We start from the raw sequence: 24,163 nt of genomic DNA, 5'->3' as shown, positions 1-24,163 counted from the left end.
TTTAGAAGAACTGCTTCTTCTTCTTCTTTGGGGTTATTTTCCAGACGCTTGCAACTCTCCATATCTTTCCCAATCCAGCTTTGTTAGGCCTGAAACTTCACCCAACATCCTCCATCATTCTCTGCTAGAACATACCCATAGACCCTAGTTGCAAACCTTGTTCCGTATCTCTCTCCCTCTCTCTCTTCCCTGTTCTGCTGCAGGCCAAGTCCAGCGCATGCCACACCTGCTTGAAGACTCAGTTTACCCTGAGATTTCGGCCATAAACTCAACCCACCAGAGTCTCCACTCCACCGGAAGTCACCCTTTTCTGTCAAACAAGGAAATTGGGGTAGGGAGCTGCAGAGAGTCTGCATTCCAATTCTGGAAGACAAAGAGAAGAAGGGAGGGACAGATATACAGTGAGAGGGGGAGAGGAAGGGGGGAAGGAGGAGGGCGGTGGGGACGATGGTACCTGCCAGCAGCGAGGGATCGTATCTCTCTCCAGACGACCATCGTAGCTAATATATTCGTTTCCAGGGAGAGAGAAAGTGAAAGAGTTAACTGGTTCATCCTGCTACCACTTGCTATTTGATTCCAGAAGAGCAGAGAACACCATGGGATTCAAGTCATTCAACGTCCATTGCGGTTCTCATCTCTCCCCCAATCCTTCCCCCTTATTCAACGGAAGGGAAGCACATACGGTAAATAAAAAACTAAACCCACTCCACTCAAACCGGCTGTATCTATTCTTCTTTCCTCTTGCTTCTAGTGATGGGCGGATACCGTGTATTCCAGCCCCTTTTCACCCATCAATTTCTTGTCATAACTCTTTCATTATTGCTTGGTTTCCATTCAAACTATGTACATAAGATTCTGTTCTCATTTTTTATCGATTTATGGTAACAAACTTGAGATTAATCTCCCATAATTAAGGAACCCAACCCCTGCTATGTTTCTGTTTTTTCCCTGCAAATGTTCTACGTTACCATTCTTGCCCCCATTAAAGTAAGATTTTCTGGGCTGGTTCTACTTACCATAGCTGGGCAACTCCATCCCTAGAGTTTGAGCACCATCCGGATTGTCCTTGAGCCGTACAGTTACAGCTACGTCGGTGGCAGCAATTAACCGGTTCTCGTCTCTCCCTGATCCTTCACCCTTTTCGAATAGACGTCACCAACAACGATTCAGCAATTGGAATCACATTCACGGTGGGTTCAATTCCAATGTCAATGCCAATGCTATAATGGTGAATACGCAGCAGCACATCCACCATGGATTTGTTAATGGATCATCTAGATTTCCGTGGCCAATTTCTCTAAAAAAAGGCCTAATTTCAATGCTTAATTTCCATGACTTGGGCCTATTTGTTCAAAAATGTAATAAAAATTATTTACACATAGGTAGTTACCAAACTTATTTTTCATTCTACAATCTACCGTGTTTAGTAGTTACCAAACAGTTTTTATTTTTTGATCAAAATGGTTTTCAGTAATGCTTTTTTTTTTAAATAGGCCTAAAACAAAATGAAAAATGATACCAAAAAGACCCTAAACTGACAAGAACAAGGTATATTTCTGATTCTTCTGTCAGTATTTATTCATCTACTGAGCAATTACCCCATACAATCTGTGTAGTAAAACTTGCTAGTTTGAGCATAGCAAATTGAAACAAGTATCCTGTAAATTATTAACTCAAGCTGTACATAACTTTTCTATCATTTAGAGATCAACTGTTTACTTGATGTGATTTTAAAAATAAAATAAAAAAGTGTCTACCTGATCCTTCCCATGTACATCAGCTTTCACAAGTTTTGAATAAAATTCCCTTACAACCTGTCCTTCAGCATCGGTACTTTCTTCCACATGTATGTACGCAACCCGAAGCGCTTCATTCCTGATTAAAACAAAATAAAGAAATAAAATATTAAAAAAAAACACTAACATTATCAGTGGAAAATGAGGAGAGAATAGAACTATAAGGTAAAAATATCATTAATTTATAGAAAGCAGGGGTCTTGCAACCTAGTGATTGAGAGATAGGGCCCCATAATAGAAGGTGAGTAATTAAATTCAATATTCAAGCCATCAAATAATATCTATTAGGGTGAATTGCAGATATGGCATCAGGTCCAATTGCCAAAATTGCACCTGCCACCACATGCTTGCCTGAGACGGCACCTGGGGTCACCTGTGTGCTTTTCATTAGAAAAAGTCACAAGAATTGCATGTCACCTTTAAAACTTTTTATTAAGATAATATTACACCTTCACTTGAATCCCTTCACCAAAAATGTGCCCATCAAAAGAGGATTCATGGCCACCTGATTTTGACCCACCAAGGACAGTCCGGAAGAAAACTACAAAAAAATACATGCTCTGAGATGACCCTTACATGGAAAAGACCCTTTTTTCGGATGAGTAGCAGCAAATTTCTTGATAAAGATCAGATAAGAGTAGAAACCCAGAAAAGTACTGGGCCTCAGCCACCCATATTAATATAGTGGTACTTTTAAGCACTTGAAATTGCAGATAATTCCAACCAAAATGGATAGAAAGGAGGAAATTAAAGCTGAAGCTTTATAATAGAACAAGGTCTGAGCAAGCTTTGATCAGGCAATTGTTGGGAGCAGCTGAAATCCTTCAACAATTAGTCTATCATATGACAAACAGTTTAGAAAAAAACATGTTCTTTTTTGTTTGGTGTTCCCACTTCCCAACACTATCTCATTTGGGTGACCTTGGACAAGATTTAGAGAAAACCTATATTGGCAGGTGCAATTTCGGCAAACATGAGAGCCTGCTGTACTATATACTTTGCTTCATGTTTCATTCTCAATGTATTAAGCCGAACACAATCAATAGAATAACAGTCAAGCACCACAAAATTTTGTAGAATTAGGCCAAAGTAAAAAAAAATTAAAAAAAAAAATGATTAACCTTTGCAACAAAAGAGCAATATCAGCTGCCTCTTGAGCTTTCTTCTGTTTCTGTTGCCCATAAATTTGGCATGACACCACATAAGTAAATTTCAGATCAGCCTGTGCTCGAGACACACTAGATAACTCAAATCCTTCTGATGTAGGAAAATTGCCCCCCAAATAGCCATCATCTATTTCTATGTCATGAAATCAAATAAATGAGCATATTAGAAGGATGCTCAACTAATTTGATAATAAAAGGCATAGGAATACTTCTAGTAACAAATACCTCCGAATGCTCTCTTTTCTAGAAAACTTTGCAGCATTAGAGCCCTTCTGTAGTACATCATACCACGCACTGCATTCAAAGTAATAAAAATATTCAGAGGGAAATACATATGAAGGGAATGCCTAAGAGCATATATGATAAGAACCAACAGTGACCAATGTTACAAAAAACAGGAAGAATGAATAAACAAATTTCACAATGCGATTGTATACATTAGGGAAAAAGAGAATGATGATGATGACAACAATAAATGTAAGCCAGTTCTCACCAGTTCTAGCTAAAGTTTGACCTCGATAAGATACCCAAAACCGAAGCTCTAAGGAATCACTAGAGCTCTCCTCAAGATCAGCTTCTCCGGTAGATTCACCCCGACCAATTCGTTCCAAAAAATTCACCCATTCATCTGTCAGTTGTACCATATACAGTAAGTCAATGACAAGATTCATGATGATAGCAGTAGCAGCATTTGAGGATGTTAAATTTTTTTATTTAAAATAGAAAGAAACTTCACAATTCAAGAAAGATGCCCATAATGTTGTTCACCATTCAATGTTCATTTCCCAACTGAACAAAATGGTGGAGTCATCATTTTTTTTTTTTTTTTTTTTTTTTTTTGGGTGAATAAAGAATTCATTACCAAAGAGAAAGAAAAAACAGGGGGGGTGGGGCTAACGAGGGAAAAGAAAAACACAATACAACAAAGCCAACAAAGCAAAATCATTGCCCTCAAGGGACAAATCCAAAACCTCTGAAAAGGAAGGATTGTTTGACTTCTTCGCCAACATTTGGCAAGCACCTCTTTCCAGATGGAAGAGGAAAAGGGGCAAGCAAAGAAGAGACGTTCGATATCATCCACGTCATTCCAGTAAAGACAGCTGGAGGGAGAGAAAGTGATTTGGCAGTGGACGAGGAAGGACCATAGTTGTCAAGGCAGCAAGGCGACCCAAGGCGGTGGAAGGGTGCCTAAGCGCTTAGGCAACAAGGCACCCACCTACGCAACAAAATCGCCCAAGTGTTATATTTTATTCCCCCTCTTTTTTAACATTATTTAGAATCTACAATATATACCTTATATCATCAAAAATCAACATTAAGCCACATCAAGTCATCAAAAATCAACATTAAGTCACATCAAAAAATCAACATCAAGCTCCTCATCCTTCGGTCATAGACACTGCCCCATTCGAAGCTTCCCTCTCCGCAGCAACTCTCCAAGACCTCAACCCCTCAGCTTGTACTTCTGCTCCCAGTCAGCAGATACCCACCTTATACCCCTCCATCTTCCCCCCATGCCCCTTCCCTTTCTTACCCTATTTCTCATCTTCCTTCTGGCCACCGCAGCCATAGCCAGGGTCGTTGTAGAACTTGTCTACGGAATCACTGACACCGACATTGCAGCTCTCCGACAGGCTCTCCACATGGCCACACCACCATTACCCCTCCATACCGCGGGTCCATAGCCCGCTAAGGACCAACAGTACATCCCTAAAGCCCTGCCCCCTGAACCTGTTGCAGTCTGTCCTGCACTCCCCTCTGCAACCTACCCCTTCTTGCAAGTTGCCCCCTCCCTCCCTTCGTCCCTCAACCAGTCACCATCTCCTGATTGCCCCTTCGGCTGCCACAACGAGCACCTTCTCTACTTATGCTCCCTCGATCATGGCCCACTCACCCTCTACTTCTCCATTCATTATCACAAATTTTACGGACTTCATCTCCCCTCTACCCCCTTCTCCCTTTTACCTTCTTAATGCCCGAGTGGGGCCCAAAAGCATCAATCATTCCCATTCAATACTTCGTCTTTGGAATAGTACGAATAATCGGTTGAGGCCATTCTCTAGGTCCAGTCCTCCTATTAACCGACCCCATTACCGGACCTCTCGTTCTCCAGCCCATCCACTTTCTAAGGCCCATCATACCCAACACCATATGGCCCATTAGGGCACTAACCCTCGACAACCCTCCCCATCTATGTTGGACCCTAACCCCACTCAAACCCTACCCAATCGACTGAGTGCTTAGCGTTGCTGACGACCCACCCGACCCAACTTCCATCCAACCCTTTGTCCTTGCCCAACCACTTTATGTTTGTTGCTTCGTCTCGCTACCCATCATTCCCTTCCCCAAGGCTTGAATCCTCATCACCCATCCTTGGTCCATCTTAGTGCTTCTCCTCATCACTTCCTTGACCCTCCTTCCCCCTCTAGTTTCTTTTCCGACCCCTACCTGGGTCTATCACCGTCGTCATCGAAGTACCCCTTTGATGTGTCGCCCTTCCCTGGCTAGTTCCTCCTCCATGGACTGCCATCCAATGAACAAAAAAAAAAATTTGGAACACCAGGGGTCTTAACAACCCTTCCAAGTAGGTTGAGGTTCGTTCCATCATTAAGCTGCACTGTTCTTCATTCTGTTGTCATAAGAAACAAGAGTTAAGGAATAAGGAGGCTAATGTTAACCTTATAGCCTCATTAATTGCTCCCTCCTGGTCCTCTCTTACAAATTACTCCCACAACTCTAATGGCCGTCTTTGGTTCCTATGGGACTACTCCAAATCCGTATTTTGTTGGCTCTCTTCTTCCCCCCAGATCCTTCACCTCAAAATTTCTGACTATTTGGGTTACTCCAGTTTCTTTTCCACAGCTACATATGCCTCTAATTGCCCCTCTGAGAGAGCTTCTCTTAGGGGGGACCTTCGTCATATTGTCTTGCAGGTTTGGTCCCTTCCCTAGGGATTAAGTGGTGATTTCAATGTTATTCGGTATAGTCATGAAAAGCAAGGTGATGGTAGGTTTGATGGGTCTTCGGTTCATGCTTTCAATGAGTACATTGAAGAAATAACTATGAATGATTTGGTGTGGTCTGGCTTTACATTCACTTGGCACAATAGAAGAAGCGGTGACTCTCAAATTGTTTGTAAGCTTGACAGGATCCTGGTAATTGAAGCCTGGCTATCCACCTTCCCCACTTCCCATGCTTCCTGTGACCCCTTGGTATCTCTGACCACAACGCCATCCTTCTGCTTGTCCAGCCGTAAATTTTCTATGGCCCTAAACCTTTCAAATTATTTGACATGTTGTCCTTGCACACAAATTTTCCCCTTTGTTAAAGAGGCTTGGGTTCAGCCTGTCCAAGCCTTTTCAACCCCTCCTTATTGCCTTTGCCAGGAAGCCTTGAAATGTTAAAAAAGCCCTCAAAGTTTGGGAATATCTCTTGGGTGTTTTGGACAGTAGAACACTTTATGATATTTAGTTGAGGCCCCAATCTGACATCCACAATTCCTCTATGACAGATGAACAAAGTAATCTCTTTGGAGCTTCCCTCCTTGATTTTGCCTAAGATGAGAGTTTCTTAAGGCGTAATTCAAGGATTAAATGGTTGGAGTCAGATCAAATATCAACCCCATTTCCCTACTGCTGACTAGTGATGGATCCTCTCTCTACCGTTTCGAAGATATAAAAGCAGAGGCACTAGGCTACTTTATGAAGATTTTCAGGCCATCTTCTATGGCATCCACTAGGCCTATCCCTGAGAATTTGCTCAATAAATTGATTCTTAGTCACCTCATTAGCACCCTTCAGGTCATCCCCTCAGAGGAAGAAATCATAGCAACGGTTCACTCTCATAAGGCTAACAGAGCCCCCGGCCCAGATGGTTTTAGCATGGGATTCTTCTCCTCCTCCTCGGACATTATTAAAGATGACCTCATCAAGGCCCTTGAGATTTTCTTCTTCAATCCTAGTCAGATCAAGGAAATCAATCACACCTTCCTTTAACCCAAGAAGGATGGTGCATTTGTTATGTCAGACTTCAGGCTCATTTCTCTTCACAACCTCATATATAAGTTCATTGCCAAGTCCATGCCAAAAGGCTTAATTGGTGGTTGACTCTCTTGTCAGAAAATCTCATTCCCCAACTGCTCTCTTGAAGATTGACATCCACAAAGTCTATTAACTCCTTGCGGCAAGATTACATTTCTAAGGTTCTGCATAAGATGGTTTTCCCCCCCAATGTTTGTCAATTGGATCCATCATTGTATCTCCTCTCCATGCTTCCCAATGCTTGTCAATGATAGTCCAGCTGGTTTATTTGCCTCCAAAAGGGATGTCCTCTCTCTATGCTCATCTCCAACCTTGCTCTTAAAGCCCTCTAGAAGCATCCAGTGTTGTACAAATCAGCAACTTAACTCTCCCACCCTAAAGTGCAAGGCTCTTAAGCTCTCTCACATGGCCTTCGCGGATGATCTCATGATTCTCCAAAGCAAACATAGTTTCTCTTGAGAGTATAATGTCTTGTTTACAAGATTTTGAGGCGTTATCGGGTCTTTGTATAAACCCTTCGAAAACTCTCTTGTTCTTGGCTGGACTCTCTAATGTTGACAGGGTTAGTTTGATTGAGACAATTGGGTTCTCCATCGGACATCTTCCGGTCAAGTATTCGGGCTTGCCTTTGATTCTACCCAAGGTTGACAGCCCACCACTGCACTCCTATGTTGGACTTATTCGTAAGAAACTTCAGCTCTTGAAAGGCAAGCTTCTCTCTTATGCAGGTCGCTTGGGGTTGATCAGATCAGTCCTCCTGTCAAGTTACATCTACTAGTCTGGTGGTATCTTTGGGTTGCCTCAGTCCACCCTCGAGGAGTTGGAGTCCCTTATGTCTTCATTCCTATGGAAAGGTTATGGATCCTCTAGATTCCTTCACCCTACCAACAGGGATGTTGTCCATCTTCCCAAGAGGGTGGTATTGGATTGAGAATAATCAAAGAGGGAAATTCAGCTGGAATTCTAAAGAAAATTTGGAAGCTTGTGTCTAAGAAGAAAAGTATCTGAGTTGACTGGGTCTTCTCCGGTCCTCTTCACAATAATTACATTTGAATGGTTCCTTCTAATTTTGATGCTTCCTGGGTCTTCTGAAGCTTAGGCCTATCGTTTTTGGGGCAATTTCTTGCCATATTGATGATGGCGCCTCCCCCTTAATCTGGCTTTGACAATTGACACCCGATGAGGGCTTTCCTCCACGCAGTTGGTGCTAGAGCCATTTACAGATTGGTATTTTCCAAGCAGTCCATGGTTGCAGATATCATTAACCATAATGATTTACCTCCCCCACCATCCTCCTCTCTCCTCTATTAGATGCCGTCTGGAATGCCTTATCTACCATTCCCATAAGGCCTCATGGTAGGGGAGATAATGTTGTTTGGCCTGCAACTTCTTCGGGCCTATTCAACTCCAAAGTGGCTGGGGATTTCATTTGATCTCGTGGGCCCTATCTCCTTGGCGCAAGTTAGTGTGGTTCAAAGGCCATATCCCTTGTCACAGTTCCACTGTTAGCGAGCCCTCTCCAACTGCCTCCCGAAGCAGTCTTTTCTCATCCACTGTTAGATTCTAGTCTCTCCTTCTTACTGCCTCTGTATTAATGCTCAAGAAGATGTGGATCATCTATTTTTCACTTGCTCTTTTTTTTCATTTGGAAAGGGCTCCTAGAAAAATGTTGGTCAAGAAGCTAAAGGATTCTTCCATTCGCGAGGGAATAGATTTGGTTGGATGTCATTTGCCGAAAATCTCCTTGTGATGTAGGAAACCTAGCATCTAGTGTTACTATCAACTATATTTGGATGGAGTGCATAGTTATAAATCTCCCCGAGATCTCGAATATCTCGAGAATCTCGAGCTCCTCAAGACGAGATTACATACGAAACTTAAAACCTGCAATGTTTCAAAATTTTCGATCGAAATTTCGGCGAAATTTTGAAAATCTCGGATACCTCGACCTGTTTGAGAAGAAACTACTCCAGTTTTTTCCTGAACACTATGATGTTGCATTCATATGTCATGCAGACGGAAGACAATGCACTTCGGTTCCATCGGACCATGAGTGGACTTGATCCAGCACGTCATAGTTCATATCAATAGACAATCACAAACTCACAATATTATATTGTTGGGACATGGAAAACTATGCTGTCTATGACATATGTATTGTTCACAGTACTAGGGTATCTATTTAAATATGCATTGTTCACTATACCTTGTAGTTTTTACTTTAAGTCCTTAACTATTTCTTAAATAATTACTATATGTCTTCATCCATTATTGCATTATTTACTTGTTATATTTGACCATTATGTCGCATAGCACTCAAACAATGTGTATAGGCAAATATTACACAAGGATTCAACGTGTACTGCCAATCAAGGGTGCAAATCCAAAGCACAATTTTTTTTTTACAATTTGAAGATTTAAATATGTTTATTAAGCCTAAAACAAGCTTTTCTTAAAGTTTCAGAGCCAACTATGGCCATTGGCCCGCAGAAAAAAAAAAAAAAAAAAAACATTGTCTCGACGAGAACTCGAGAATCTCGACTTGGTCGAGACACCTCCTCGAGACCAAGGTTTAAAGTATCAGTATCGGGTATCGTAACCGAAGGGTGATTTTAAGAGACGTATTGTATCGTATCATATCGCATCGTACCGTATCGAGGATATGTATCGTACGCTACAGATACGCATGGAAATGGTCAAGATACACATGGAAATACACTTTTGGACCAAAAAATAATATAAATAAGCAATATATAACATGTATAATGCATAAACACTAAAATGGAGAACAACATATAATGAGACAAAAGACTTTCATCAATTTGAGTATAAATCCTTGTAAATGATCACGTTTGATGCATCAACAAACTTAGTTTTATTTAAATCTATCGATTATAGAAAGAAAGAAAAAAAAGGGATTAAAAACCATGATTTAAACACTGTTGTAATATGGGTACAAGGGTAGAAATGTCAATAGGGGTATTTTGGTGATGGGGGGACCGGGAAGGAGAAGAGCGGAGTGCTGCAGAAATCAGATTAGCAAGGGAGAAAGAAGAGATAGCATAAGAAGAAGGGGGAGGGGGGGAGGGAGTGCACACGTACAAAACTCTTCAATTCATTCTATTCTTCCTCTTCAATCCCGTGGATTACAGCCCAATTTATAGAAAATAAAATCCTAACTATATGGAAACTAACTAACAAAGAAACCGGAAACACAATCTTATCTCCCTACCCAAAATAAAAGATAACTACTAAAATAGATCCTAGCGCTAAGACCAGATTTGCGCAAAAGAAAACTAAAAATCCAAACTGTCCTATGGGCCCCACATACAGTTGTAGAAGCAATTCAAATCTGGAGGATCTTCCGCAATCCACAGGAAAATAAGGCTGATCGAATGCATCTCCAAGTGACTAGCCCATCTCAGTCGAGATTGCTAAGAGGGTCAATCCGGTTCAGCACTTGTCCTGCATCAACTCTCCCGTGGTTAAGAAAAATTCAACCACAAGTTTTAAAGAAGGAATGGATCATCACCACTTGATTAGCATCCACGATCAAAAGCTTAGATGGGGTGATGATCCCGCACATTTCCTGATCAACCGTTACAATCTCCTGATGGTCTTCAACAAATGATATGACTTTGATTGGAATTTAACCACGGGGTTTTGCCACTGTAATCGGACCATTGATCGGTTCCACGGCTGCAATCTTGATCAGATCCTTCAGCTCCACCTTTTCTTGAACGACTATCGATGCCATCACATCCATCAGTGGTGGCTCACCTTTTGGCTCGTCAGAGACATCTTCAGTAGAGTCTTCCGTCAATGCAATAGAATCTCCTAGAAGTGATTCAGTCGATGATGCCTCAATCACAATTTCTATGTCTTTCTGTGTTGAAGGCACGAATGTGTTCTTGAAACCCTTCGACCGTCTGTAGTTCAATTGTACCTTACTTAGGCATGAAAATTGAATGTCCAGTATACAGCAATCATCATAAACATTATGCCCTTGAAGAGCATTTCTTGCTAAAACGGCACTCAAAAGTGACTGATACTGGATAAGGGCTTGAAAACTAGCAGACTTATGAAATGTTGTCATGATCTTTTCCACAAATCCATAAGGAGAAAATACCTAATGCAGTGCTTCCACCGTTACTAGACATAATACATGATGGATTGTAACCAAGAGAATTCGGTTGCTTTGTATCTGAGTCCTACTATTGGTCAATTCCCGTAAATATGGAAAAGTGTAGAACATTGATGGCACAATTGTAAATATAATGGGATTTATGATATCAATGGCAGAATTGTAAATATGGGATGTTCAATTAGAAACACACAAGAAAAGAGTCACGGACTCACGGGTATGGGGAGGGTAAACTTTGGAAACTAATAAAATTAAAGGAGAAAATGAAATTAGAGAGAAAGATGGGGGTAATTCTGGAAAAATAAAGAAAACAAATAGGCAACACTTAGGGGTGAGGGCAATATGGAGCAAAAAAAGGATTTTAACAAAATAACTAATCGTGGAAAATGTTGAGGAGACTTGGGATTGTCTTCTACTGGCAGACAGAAAGGCTGAAGTCGATTTTGACAAGGAGACGGCGATGGAGATACCAAATCAGGTACGCCTTCTTCCTCTGGAACTTCTGCTCTCTCGTCTCTCCTCCTCATCTGCACTCTACTTTATTTTTTTCTGATGGTGGAACTCTAAGTGAAGGGGGATTGTTCGAAGGGTTCAGGGGGGAGGGGAAGGCAGTAGGAATCGAGGCAATGGGCTGGGGTCGGGTTTCAACGAGAGATGGGAGAGGGAGAGAGTTTCTGTGGGAAGGAGATGGGGTTGGAGTTTCAATTCAATTTCTCTTTTCAACAGAATCCTTTTTTTTTTCTTTTTTTCAATGTATCGCTAATTTGGATGCGAGGAGGGCGGCAATGAAATGGGCCGGGGAGCTGGAGAGCTACCGTGAGTCGTAGAGCCAGGTTTGGCTCTGATACCAAATTGATGGGGGGACCGGGAAGGAGAAGAGGGGAGCGCTGCAGAAATCAGATTAGCAGGGGAGAAAGAAGAGATAGCATAAGAAGAAGGGGGAGGGGGAGAAGGAACCATAGAAGGAGAAGAAGGAGAGGGGGGGAAGGGAGTGCACAAGCACAAAACTCTTCAATTCATTCTTTTCTTCCTCTTCAATCCCGTGGATTACAGCCCAATTTATAGAAAATAAAATCCTAACTATATGGAAACTAACTAACAAAGAAACCGGAAACACAATCTCATTTCCCTACCCAAAATAAAAGATAACTACCAAAATAGATCCTAGCGCTAAGACTGGATTTGCGCAAAAGAAAACTAAAAACTCAAACTATCCTGTGGGCCCCACATACAGCTGTAGAAGCAATCCAAAACTGGAGGATCATCCGCAATCCACAGGAAAATAAGGCTGATCGAATGCATCTCCAAGGGACTGGCCCATCTCAGTCGAGATTGCTAAGAGGGTCAACCCGGGTCAGCACTTGTCCTGCATCATTTGGTCTTTGTACTCATTCCAGAATTTTCGGTTCTTCATTATAAATAAAGCTGGCCTGTGTCTCATTGACACAAGTCATTCTCCCAATTTCTAAGATTTCATCATGGTATCTAGAGCCAAGAGAAATCGACCTAGGTTTTGTGTCATGTTTGAGAGACCAAGAGCAGCTGCCTCTAACAGAATCGCAGCACCACCACCGTAGTACCACCACCACTTCCGCCTCCTATCTCCCTTCTCGCCTCTATCTCTCTCTTCTCACGATGCCTACCGCCCCACCTCCCTCCCACTTTTTTTCGTTTCTTTCGGTCTCCCTTCCCTCTTTCCGCCACCACTGCCACAGCCGCAGTAGTTCCCCTTCCCTACCTCTCTCTTTCGGCCTCCCTTGGTGGTGAGTGCATCCCACCAAGGGCCCTTTTCCTCTTCCACTATGTGATAAATCTCCCGCTTCTCTTGGAAATTTTTTATGTGTTGCTTCTGTAAGTGAAGCCTTGTGATTTTTTTTTTCCCTTTCTCTGCGGCCATGTCTGATGATGAAAATTCTGCCATTTCTTTTGGGCAAGGAGGGCCCTTTGTGCACCAGGAGAAGGATTTCCCTACCTTGCAAACCAACTCTATTAAACTTGATGGCAATAATTACCTCATGTGGTCGAGGTCTGTTTAGCTTGCTGTTGGTTCCCGTGGTTAGACAAGCCATCTGACGGGTACCTCTGTTCATCCAACTGTTGCAGGGAAGGCCCAAGATAAATGGGATCCTGATGAGTGCCTTGTGATGTCCGTTCTTCTCAATTCGATTGCCCTGCTATTTCCCAGAGTTATCTTCTATTGGAGAATGCTGCCGATGTATGGAATGTTGCCAAGGAAACCTATTCCAAGGTTGGTAATGCTGCCCAGTGCTACGAACTCCGTTGAAAGATTCATAAAATTTGACAGAAGGATCTTACACTAAGCAAGTACTATAATGCTATGCGGGGCATTTGGCAGACCTAGATTTTCTATGGGAAGTTTACTATTACATGTCAGTCTGACACTACTGCCTACCGCCAATGGGAAGAAAAGCTTCGGGTGTACGATTTTTTGGCAGGCCTGAATATGGAGTATGATCCCATCCGTGCTCATGTCTTTGCATAAGGATCACTTTCCTTCCCTTGCACAAGCCTATGCAATTGTGGCCTCTGAAGAAAGCTGGCGTGAAGCTATGATGCACCCTCCACCAGTTGAGTGTGCTGCCCTATATACGGCTCCCTCTAAAGGGGCTTTGACCTCCTCTGCTGGCTCACCTACGGTCCAGAATCATGGTCCTGCTGCTCCATCTGGTCGCCCTCCTGTGAAGTGTGACTATTGTGGGAAGGAACGCCACACCAAGGATCGTTGTTGGAAATTCCATGGTCTTCCACCTGAGCCTCGTGGGCGTGGTCAGCCAAGAACTGGAGGCAGTGCTGCTCATCAGTTTATCTTTGAGGGTGCTTCCTCTAGTACACCCCTCTCTACCGATGAGATGACCCACCTGCGGAGTTTGACGTCTAAGCTGGAATCTACTACTTCAGCACCTTCGGCCCATGCCAGTGTTGCCTCTGCTACTACTGTGCCTTCCTCTGACAATTCTACCACAGGTATTTCGTTTTGTGGTCATAACTCCTCTGTCAAATCGTTTTCTTGGATCATTGACTCTGGAGCTACTAATCACATGACGAGTTCTCCTAAAATTTATTCCCAGTATTTTCCATTAGTTGGTAACCATAAAGTCCAGGTTGCCAATGGTTCTTTTTCCCCTATATCTGGCAAGAGTGTTATACATTGTTCACCTTCCCTTCTTCCTTATCTTCTGTTTTTCATGTCCCCAATTTTTCAACTAACCTGTCGTCCATTAGCAGTATTACACGTGAGCTCAATTGTAAAGTGGCTTTCTTTCCTTCTCACTGTGTATTTCAAGACTTCGAAATGGGCAGTACGATTGCATGCGGTAAGATGGAAGGTGGCTTGTACCTGTTAGAGCAGCCTCCTACTGCACTATATACTGTGGCTTCTCTCCCAAGATCTGCTTCCAAAGCCCTTGCTGATTTGCACACTTGGCATCTTCGATTGGGACACCCACCCTTACGGACTCTTTCTAGTTTATTTCCTAGTTTTACTAAATTATGTAATTTGAACAATTTTCATTGTGACGCTTGCATTCTTGCAAAGCAAACTCGGAATACCTATCCTATGTCGGATAATCGTAGTTTGGTCCCTTTCAGTTTAATTCATTCTGATGTGTGGGGCCCTACCCGTGTGGTGTCTTCTTCTGGTTTTCGCTGGTTTATGACTTTTATTGATTATTTTAGTCATACAACTTGGGTTTATTTAATGCAACAGAAAAGTGATGTGTTTTCTATATTTCAGCATTTTCATAACATGGTTTCCACTCAGTTTGATGCTAAAATCAAAATTTTTCGGTCTAATAATGGCACTGAGTACTCGGTTGGGACATTTCAGTCCTATTTTTCTGCCCATGGGATTATCTATCAAACATCCTGTGTTGATACTCCACCTCAAAATGGAGTGGCGGAGAGAGAAAAAAAAAACGTCACCTTCTTGAGGTTACTAGGTCTCTCATGTTTGCTATGAATGTTCCGATTCGGTCTTGGGGCGATGTTGTTACCACTGCAGCCTTTCTTATTAATAGGATGCCTTCTTGTGTCCTAAATAATAAGAGTCCCATAGAAACCCTTCTTGGTACTGTCACCTTTCCGGTCCCTCCTAAAGTTTTCAGTTGTGTTGCTTTTGTTCGTAATCACCATGTCCATGGGAAATTAGATCCCCAGGGTCTTAGATGTATTTTTTTGGGATACTCTGCTACCCAAAAAGGATATAAATGTTACCATCCTTCTTCTCGAAAAGTCTTCGTTTCCATGAATGTTATTTTTCAGGAAGATGTTCCCTTTTACCCTGTCCCTCTTCAGGGGGAGTATGTTCACTAGGAAGAGGTCCTTCAAATTCCTATCGATCTACCATGGGAAGAAGAGGATGTTCTTGAAGATGGGGTTACTCGTCAGGAACAGCAGCAAAGCCAAGGTGAGGTTCCTGTTCAGGGGGAGACTGAGCAAAGCCAAAGTAAGGTTCTTGTTCAAGGGGAGACTCTTGTGCCTATCGAAACCACCATTCAGCCAACAAAGGAAAAAATGGTTCTGGGAGATAAGTCACTTCAGATATATGCCAGGAAGAGAAAGAATGACCAGAACAGGCCTACTACCATCTCTCCTACATAATTGACTGAAACGGTTCTGTTGGATTATATGGGCCAGAATACCATGGGGGTATTCTAGACTTTTTCCCCTTTTATTATGTCTTTTATTATGTTTCTCTTGTATGTGGTTTAGTCCCACATTGCTCATGTAACTATGTTCTCTGTTTTATTATGATTATAACAGATGTGCTTGGGATGATAATAAATCATCCAAGCATTATTCCTAGAACTGTTTTGTTAACATGGTATCAGGGCCAAAATTTCTCTGATCTAGGTTTTCAAAAAACCCCCCACCCTCCCATCGTTTTTCTTCCCTTCTCCTTCTCTCCTTTTTTTTCTCTCCTTTTTCTCTTTGCTTCTCCTTCCTCCCTAAGGGCAGCACTACAGAGGTGATCATATGATCTAGCTGCTGCCCTATTCCCACCTCTTTTTCCCTTTTTATGATATAAATTCTGCTCGATAGCTGCTGGTCCTCTATCTGCGATATTTGGAGTTTCCAGAATTTTTTGAAGATTCAGCCACTACCATTGTTGAAGGCTGGTTTTCCCTCTGTTGGAGATTCCTCTGCAATCTTGACCAGTTGCTCTCAAGTCTCTATCTGTTGTTGAAGACCCCTCCCAATCGATTTCCTCTTTTCAGGGTTTCCAAAACCCTAATAATTATCGATTTTTTGGGATTGGGCTGGTTGCTGCTGATTTTTCTTTTGGAGTTTTTTTATCTTCACCAAGGACATCATCTACAGGCTGGTTCTCGACTTATAAAGGCACACTCGACCTTGGTTGGAGCTGCAACATTTCAGTTTTTGGGCCTCTTATACCCTACATCGATTTCAGTCAAAACAGGGTTTTTTTCAAAACCCTGCAAATATCGATCTCAGGGTTCTACTTGTCTAATGCTGCTGATTTTTGGAGACGTATCATTCTCCTCCAATTTTCAGCCCTTAACTTGAAGGATTTTTGGGTTTTCTCATCAGCCCCTCTCTACAATTTGGGCATCTCTACTGTCTTCATGGGTGACTCAGTGGATTCAACTGCTACTTCTGCTAGTGATGGACACAGCAAATCAGATTATCATACTTTTCGTCCAAATCCAATCAAGTTGGATGGCACCAATTACTTGCTTTGGTCTAGGTCTGCTTCCTTTGCCATTGCTGGTCGTGGCGTTACTGGCCATGTTAATGGCACCAGTGTTATGCCAACTGAGATTGGAGCTGCTCAAGACAAGTGGCTTGCCAATAATGGGGTTCTCATTTCCTATCTGATTGGGTCTATGACTACGGATCTGCAGCATAATTTTCTTCCCCTTAACACCACCTCTGAAATTTGGGCTGCTTGCAAGGAGACCTACGGGCAGCTTGGCAATGATGCCCAGGTATATGAAATCCGGAAGAAGGTCCTTCATACAACTCAAGGAGAATAGACAATCTCCAAATACTATGCTACTTTGCGCAGCCTTTGGCAGCAATTGGACCATTTTTCTGATTTTCACCCAAGTACAGCTGCTGACTTTACTTCTTACAAGAAACATGTGGGCAAGATCAGGGTTTATTATTTTCTAGCTGGGTTGAATATTGAGTATGATCAGATTCGGGTTCAGGTGTTGGGTCACAAACCTTTTCCCTCACTTGAACAGTCCTATGCATTGGTCTCCTCTGAAGAAAACCGTAGGGCTGCCATGTTGCACCCTCCTATTACTGACAGGTCAGCCCTCCAAACTGCTGCCCCGGCTGCTCTTGCCCCTACAAGCACTACTTCTGCTGATTATACTAATAGTACTATTGTTTGTGAGCACTATCACAAACCTTCTACCAAAGACAAGTGCTGGAAACTTCAAAGGAAGCCGGCTGACTTTGAAGCTAAGAGGGCTGCCAAGAAGAAGCCAAAGAACAAAGCAAACCATACGAGTGCATTACCACGCCCTGCTCGATAGTCGACCTTTGGTCTATCCCGGACGATTTACAGGCATTCCTCCGGGTGCTAAGGACTTCGCTACTACTGCCTCTACTACATCCACTGCTCCTGCCAACTCTTCTGCTCCTTCAGGTTCACACTTTGCCCGGTTAGGTATTCCATTTGGAGGTCATTGTGCTTCTGTAGCCAAGGTTCGAAAACTCAGGTCTCGGTGCCAACTCGGATCCTTGAAAAACCGAGTCGAGTCGAGTCGAGCCGAGATCTCGCCGAGTTAGTACACTTTTTTTTCCGACTCGAAGCCTCATCTCGGTGGGTTTTAGACCTAGTTTGGGTCTGAAACTTGGTATTTAACCTATTTTAGGTCATTTAAACACAATGGCACTATCAGATTTTGCAAAAACAAAGTCCAAATAGGAGTTTCACTTAGTGGGAAAGCAGGACAGACACTTACTTACGCTAGAAACCAGGACAGACACAGGACAAACACACCGAATTAAGTTTGACTGGTACATAACTCCTTCAATATAAATCAGATTTTAGCAATCTTGAACTTGTTGGAAAGCTGTGTTTTTGGAAAGCTTTCAAAACACAGCTTTCCAACAAGTTCAAGATTACTAAAATCTGATTTATATTGAAAGAGTTATGTGCCGGTCAAACTTAATTTGGTGTGCGCGAATGCTGTCAAAATCGCTCTGAATGAAAATAGTTTTTTGGACATCAAAACAAATGTATATTTTACCGCACTTTTGGTTTTTAGCAATGTTTTACCATAACTAGATTTATGGAATTTTTAGATTTGAGAAAAACCCCAGCATTATAAAGTTGAAAATTGCACCTACCGCCGAAAATCCAATTTTTGTTCTTGAACTGGGGGGTTGACTTTTTTTCCTTCTGGAATTTTATTTTTTAACTATTTTTATTGGATTCAAATAGGGGGGTATTTGCCTATTTATGAATAATATCTTAAGTAAATGAAATACAAAATCATTTACTTAAATGATATTAGGCATAAATAAGTGTCTGTCTTGGTTCTTGGCATAGACAGGTGTCTGTATACCAAGATTTTCCAGCAAGATCTCGAGATCTGGCACTCATATAAAGGACCTAGATGGGCATTTTCCTAGGTCAAACCGAGATCTCGATCGAGATCCAAGATGGAGAGATCTCGGCGGCGAGATATTGACAATTTGAGACTCGTAGGCAGTCTTGTCTTGGGATTTCGAAAAACCGAGAAACTCGGCGAGATCTCGCGAGTTCTCGAACTATGTTTGTAGCTTCCCATCCTTGGATCATAGATTCTGGAGCTACAGATCATATGACCGGTTCCTCTAGTCTGTTTCACAGATATTCTCCCACTTCTGGGAAAGACAAGGTCAAAATAGCTGATGATTCCCTTTCTTCCATATCGGGAAAAGGAATCATCAATTGCACTTCCTCTCTTCCCTTGTCTTCTGTTTTGCACATTCCTAATTTTACTACTAACCTTCTTTCAAGTAGTAGTATTACTCGTGATCTTAACTGCAAAGTCACTTTTTTTCCTTCTCATTGTGTCTTTCAGGATCTGGAATCTGGGAAGATGATTGGATTGGGTAAAATGCACGGTGGACTGTACCTGTTTGATGACGGTCGCTTCTCTCCACCACCATTACCTTCTCCGCCTCACCAGAACTCCTTGGTCTCTTCTGAACTCTACCAGCGGCACTCTAGGTTAGGTCACCCCCCCTTAGGAATTTTAGCGCATTTATTTCCTAGTCTAGTCACCCTACATACTAAGGATGACTTTTTTTGTGAGGCTTGTGTTTTGGCCAAACAGACACGCTCAACTTATCCAATTTCAAATAAAAGGAGTTCTTCTTGTTTTCAAATGGTGCATTCTGATGTTTGGGGCCCTAGTCGTAAGACATATATTTCTGATCATCATTGGTTTGTCTCTTTCATTGATTGTCATTCTAGGAACACATGGGTGTATCTTTTGCACACAAAAATCAAGTTTTTTCATGTTTTCAGCATTTTCATAAAATGATCCAAACTCAGTTCCAGGCTACTCTCAAAATATTGAGAAGTGATAATGGAACCAAGTATACAAAATCTCAATTTCAAAAATATTTGGCTGACCATGGCATTATTCACCAGACTAGTTGTGTTGATACCCCTGCCCAGAATGGTGTGGCAGAACGGAAAAATCGCCACTTGTTAGAAATGGCCAAGACTTTGATGTTTGCTAGGAATGTCCCATCTCAATATTGGGGGGATGCGGTTCTCACTGCAGCCTATCTCATCAATAGATTACCTTCTCGGGTTCTTAACTCCCGTAGCCCATCTGATGTTTTACTAGGAAATTCCTCCTTATTGTGCCTCCCAAAGTGTTTGGTTGTGTGTGTTATGCTTGAGATACAAAATCTCTAGGTAAACTTGAACCTAGGGGGCTCCGTTGTATTTTCCTGGGTTATTCTCCGACCCAGAAAGATTATAAGTGTTACCATCCCCCTTCCTGCCGTACTTTGGTTAGTATGGATGTTGTCGTTCATGAGACCCTTTCCTATTATTCTTCACCACCTCTTCAGGGGGAGAGTTCTAGTGAAGATGTGCATTTTGAGATTCCTCCTCTTGAGGTTCCTCTGGCTGCTGCCCAGGCTCCTTTGAATGCTGCCCATCCTTCTTTAGTTAATGCCCAACCTCCTCTGGCTGTTCCCCCCTCATCTGACGGGAATCCTTTACAGAGGGAGACCATAGAAAAGAGTGTTGTTAATGTTCCTATTCAGGGGGAGCTGACTCCAGTTCAGAGAACTATTGGTGAATTTCAGAAGAGGATTGACAACTCCAACATACTCACCTATGCAAGGGGCAGGACCAACAGAGGGCAGCTTCAATCCACTTTGCTTCGCTATCGCTCATGACTTATATTGTAGTCGTAGTCTTGTAGTCGGCCCGGAATGCCTCTGTAGTCTTTCACTTCATTCCTTCTTCCTTCATTCATTTTCTTTTAGTTGCGGTAGCTTCCGCATTCAGGTATGGTAGGAATACTACTTTGAAAGCCAACCACTACATAGGAGCAATAGCAAAGCCAAGCCGTATAAAGGCGAGCAGTCCTGATAGCGTAGATTGACAGAGATGGCTTTTGTGCTGGTCAATCTATATCCCATTCTTCTGGTATAGTTTTGTTGGATCAAAGATTGGCAGGTGATCCATCCTTTCTCCTTTGCCGTGGTTCATAACCAACTCGAATTAGCATCTACGACAAACACGTATGACTAAGTTAGTCAAAATGAATAGAAGGTTTGCTAAAGCTAAGAAATCCAAGTATCTTGGCCTTCTCTCATCAGCAGATCCAGAAGTAAAGTAAAGTAAATTGATTAGAAAAATTTCTGATTGACCTGGAACCAGGGGCTAAGCCACAGGCAATGGCACCTTACAGGATGGACCCACCGAAGCTAGAAGAGCTGAGGAGGCAATTGAGGGAGTTGTTGGATGCCGGATTCTTTCAGCCATCAAAGGCTCTTCTTTTTCAGACACATTTGGCATGGTGCTAGAACCTTATTCAGAGACCTTTTTGCTGGGATTGATCCAGATTTGGATGCTCAAGTAGAATTTGGAGCATTCTAAAAACTTGGAGATCCAACTACAAGAAGACAAGTAGTCTGATACGGCATTGCTCTGGTATCTTTGGCCTCTATTTGATTTTTGTGATTTGAGATAAGGTACCAGAAAAATCTTGATTTGACTCACCGTCATGCAGGGCTCATTAACCCCTCATTATTGTTCGAGGCCCTATCACTATTACTACTTAAGCCTAACCGCTCTCTCTATTCTGATGAGGGGCCCATCAAACCCATTATTGGCGCTAGACGCATAGATTTAAGCACATCAGTGCTTGAGGGTTCAATGGAATTTCCAAGTCTTCCGCAGTTCTCCCATAAGTCCTTCCAACGTAGGTTTATTAGGTTATCCCTAGTTCCCGATAAAGCTATTCCGTATAAAGGGGCGGCTCCTTCTTTTTCAACAAATTCGAATGGAGGGGGCTACCCAGATGAAGAGAGCTATTACAGAATAAGAGCTCCTTCTTTTTCTTCTGATCCAGACCTCTCGCTCGGATGTAAGACTCCCGCCGCCGACAGATGTCCCATGCCACGTTTCGTGAACAGCTATGCCCGAGAATGAATGAATTGTGATATAGCGCCGAATACGCCACTCTTAGGTAAGTAAGCTCCTTGCCCTTTCTCCGGAAGCTAATCCACCCCAATACAACCTGTCTGGCCTTTCACAAATCTTGCCGTTCTACCTTCCCGTTCCTTTCAGGGAAGACCATGGTTCAGACCTATCTATTTCCTTGGGTGGCTAGCCTGCCTTTACATATGCGATTGTTCACTCGACTTGGCTGCCCAGTAACAAAATATATAGGGAGTATTTAGCCTTGCAAGGTGGTCCTTGCTGATTCACACGGGATTCCACGTGCTTCATGCTACTCGGGTCAGAGCGTAAGCTAGTGATGCTTTCGGCCACTGGACTCTCGCCATCTAGGGTGCAGTAGTCCACCGCTTCGCCTAGCAGCACGACGCTTGTATTGCTCTCCCACAACCCCGTTTTCACGGTATAGGCTGCTCCAATTTCGCTCGCCGCTACTACAGGAATCACTTTTGCTTTCTTTTCCTCTGGCTACTAAGATGTTTCAGTTCGCCAGGTTGTCTCTTGCCTGCCCATGGATTCAGCAGCAGCTCAAAAGGTTGACCGACCAACAAACTATGTGGGAAAATGGACCTTCTTTCTTTGGCAAGCATTTTTTTTTAAGTAACAATTCAATTCAGTTTGGTTTCGGAAAACTTGTCGGTCGCGGATTAGTTCGTTCTGTTCGCCCAAGCATGCGAAGAAAGGCGGAGTGCGCTAGCGCGCACTTCCATTTTCTTCGCTTCTTCGCCTTTAGATAACAAAAAGTGTCCGCCCCTTAGGTCACCAAACTACGACGAGAGTTTCGCCTTTTGAAGCGCCAGTAGAGTAGGGCGTTGTCCCGAACCAAACATGAACACTGATGAAACCGAGAGTGTGCCCAGTGTAGGCTTGTGCAGCCTGTGCGGAGAAAGCTCTTCGAGCTAAGCTTTCTCACCCATCATGCATATAGAGCCAAGAAATGGCATTGGGACTGCTGCTGAGCCCCAACGACAAACGAACCGTAGGGCGGGCATTTTCGGGGAGTAGCCCGCTTCTTCATAAACTTCTTGGCACATACATTAAGGGAGCCATTGAAAGGTGACTGAAACACCAGAAACTTCTTGAGTTCACTCATTCGTCGCATCTTGTCCAACTCACTGATTTACTCAACTCTCTACAGCCAACAACTGTAACTGTAGCTTAGCTTCGCTAACTGAGGGGACCAATACCCATCCAGTTGCCGGCTCCAGATCCAGATCCTTCCTCTCCTAGTAAACCCTCTTCTTCCGACCTACCTATTGCTCATCGCAAAGGTACTAGGACTTGCACTTTACATCCCATATCTCGTGTTGTTTCTTACAGTCCTCTTTCTCCTTCTTTTCGTGCTTTTGTAGCTTCTCTTTCTTCTACTTCGATTCCTAAAAATTGGCAGGAAGCATCTACAGATGGAAAGTGGAAGGCAGCAATGTTGGAAGAAATGAGAGCACTACACAAAAATAATACTTGGGATCTTGTGGCTCTTCCTCCAGGGAAAAAACCAATTGGATGTAAATGGGTCTTTGTGGTCAAACAGAAGGCTGATGGTTCAGTGGATCGATATAATCCACGTTTGGTTGCAAAGGGGTTCACTCAAACTTATGGAGTTGACTATCAAGAGACCTTTACACCAGTGGCAAAACTCAACACTGTACTGGTGTTATTATCTTGTGCTGCAAATCTTGGGTGGGATCTTTAGCAGTTAGATGTAAAGAATGCCTTCCTCCATGGGGAGCTTGAGGAGGAGGTATATATGGACATTCCACCAAGCTTCTCTGATGACAGGACCAAGGGCAGGGTCTGTAAATTGAAGCGTGTAGCGTGCCCTTTATGGGTTGAAGCAATCACCTAGAGCCTGGTTTGGCAGATTTAACAAGGCTATGATTTCAGCAGGTTATAAGCAGAGCAATGTTGATCATACTTTGTTTATCAGACGAGTTGGTGACAAGGTAACTCTTCTCATAGTCTATGTGGATGATATTGTGGTCACTGGTAATGATGGTGTTGCTATCAAGAATTTGAAGCTCTTCCTTGGCCGTGAGTTTGAGGTAAAAGATCTCGGACCTCTAAAATATTTTCTAGGGATAGAAGTTGCTCGATCTTCGAAGGGCATCTTTCTCTCTCAAAGAAAATATATCCTTTATCTATTGACTGAGACTGGACTGCTAAGTTGTCATCCTTCAAATACTCCTATGGAAGTTACTACAAGACTTAAGGCGAAAGAGGGTGAACCTGTTGACAAGGGTTGTTATCAGCGATTAGTGGGCAAACTAATCTACCTCTCTCACACATGACCTGACATAGCCGTTGCTCTAAGTTTGGTGAGCCAG

At 42.8% G+C, this 24,163-nt stretch overlaps 1 protein-coding gene and 1 long non-coding RNA gene across 5 annotated transcripts in view; one reads left to right on the top strand and one right to left on the bottom strand.

Moving 5' to 3' along the window:
- LOC122670834 (callose synthase 10) overlaps nucleotides 1–24,163 on the bottom strand; it is a 103,691-nt gene that overhangs the window by 33,127 nt on the left and 46,401 nt on the right. For 2 of the 4 annotated variants that reach the window (XM_043867839.1, XM_043867840.1), the window contains exons 32-35: nucleotides 3,456–3,590; nucleotides 3,188–3,256; nucleotides 2,918–3,095; nucleotides 1,758–1,875 (exon numbers count right to left, since the gene is read on the bottom strand). In XM_043867839.1, the coding sequence (XP_043723774.1) occupies nucleotides 1,758–1,875; nucleotides 2,918–3,095; nucleotides 3,188–3,256; nucleotides 3,456–3,590 (500 nt within the window). The remainder of the gene's footprint in view (nucleotides 1–1,757; nucleotides 1,876–2,917; nucleotides 3,096–3,187; nucleotides 3,257–3,455; nucleotides 3,591–24,163) is intronic. The other 2 variants (XM_043867841.1, XM_043867842.1) reach the window with 2 other exon arrangements.
- Nucleotides 14,088–22,229, top strand: LOC122670838. Its single transcript, XR_006334266.1, has 4 exons — nucleotides 14,088–14,103; nucleotides 16,336–16,347; nucleotides 17,975–17,979; nucleotides 22,053–22,229. It is a non-coding gene; the product is annotated as an uncharacterized LOC122670838 (long non-coding RNA).

This window comes from Telopea speciosissima, chromosome 8 (assembly GCF_018873765.1).
Source record: "Telopea speciosissima isolate NSW1024214 ecotype Mountain lineage chromosome 8, Tspe_v1, whole genome shotgun sequence".
In the NCBI taxonomy this organism is placed as follows: domain Eukaryota; kingdom Viridiplantae; phylum Streptophyta; class Magnoliopsida; order Proteales; family Proteaceae; genus Telopea; species Telopea speciosissima.
This window is presented reverse-complemented; position numbering and strand designations above follow the sequence as displayed.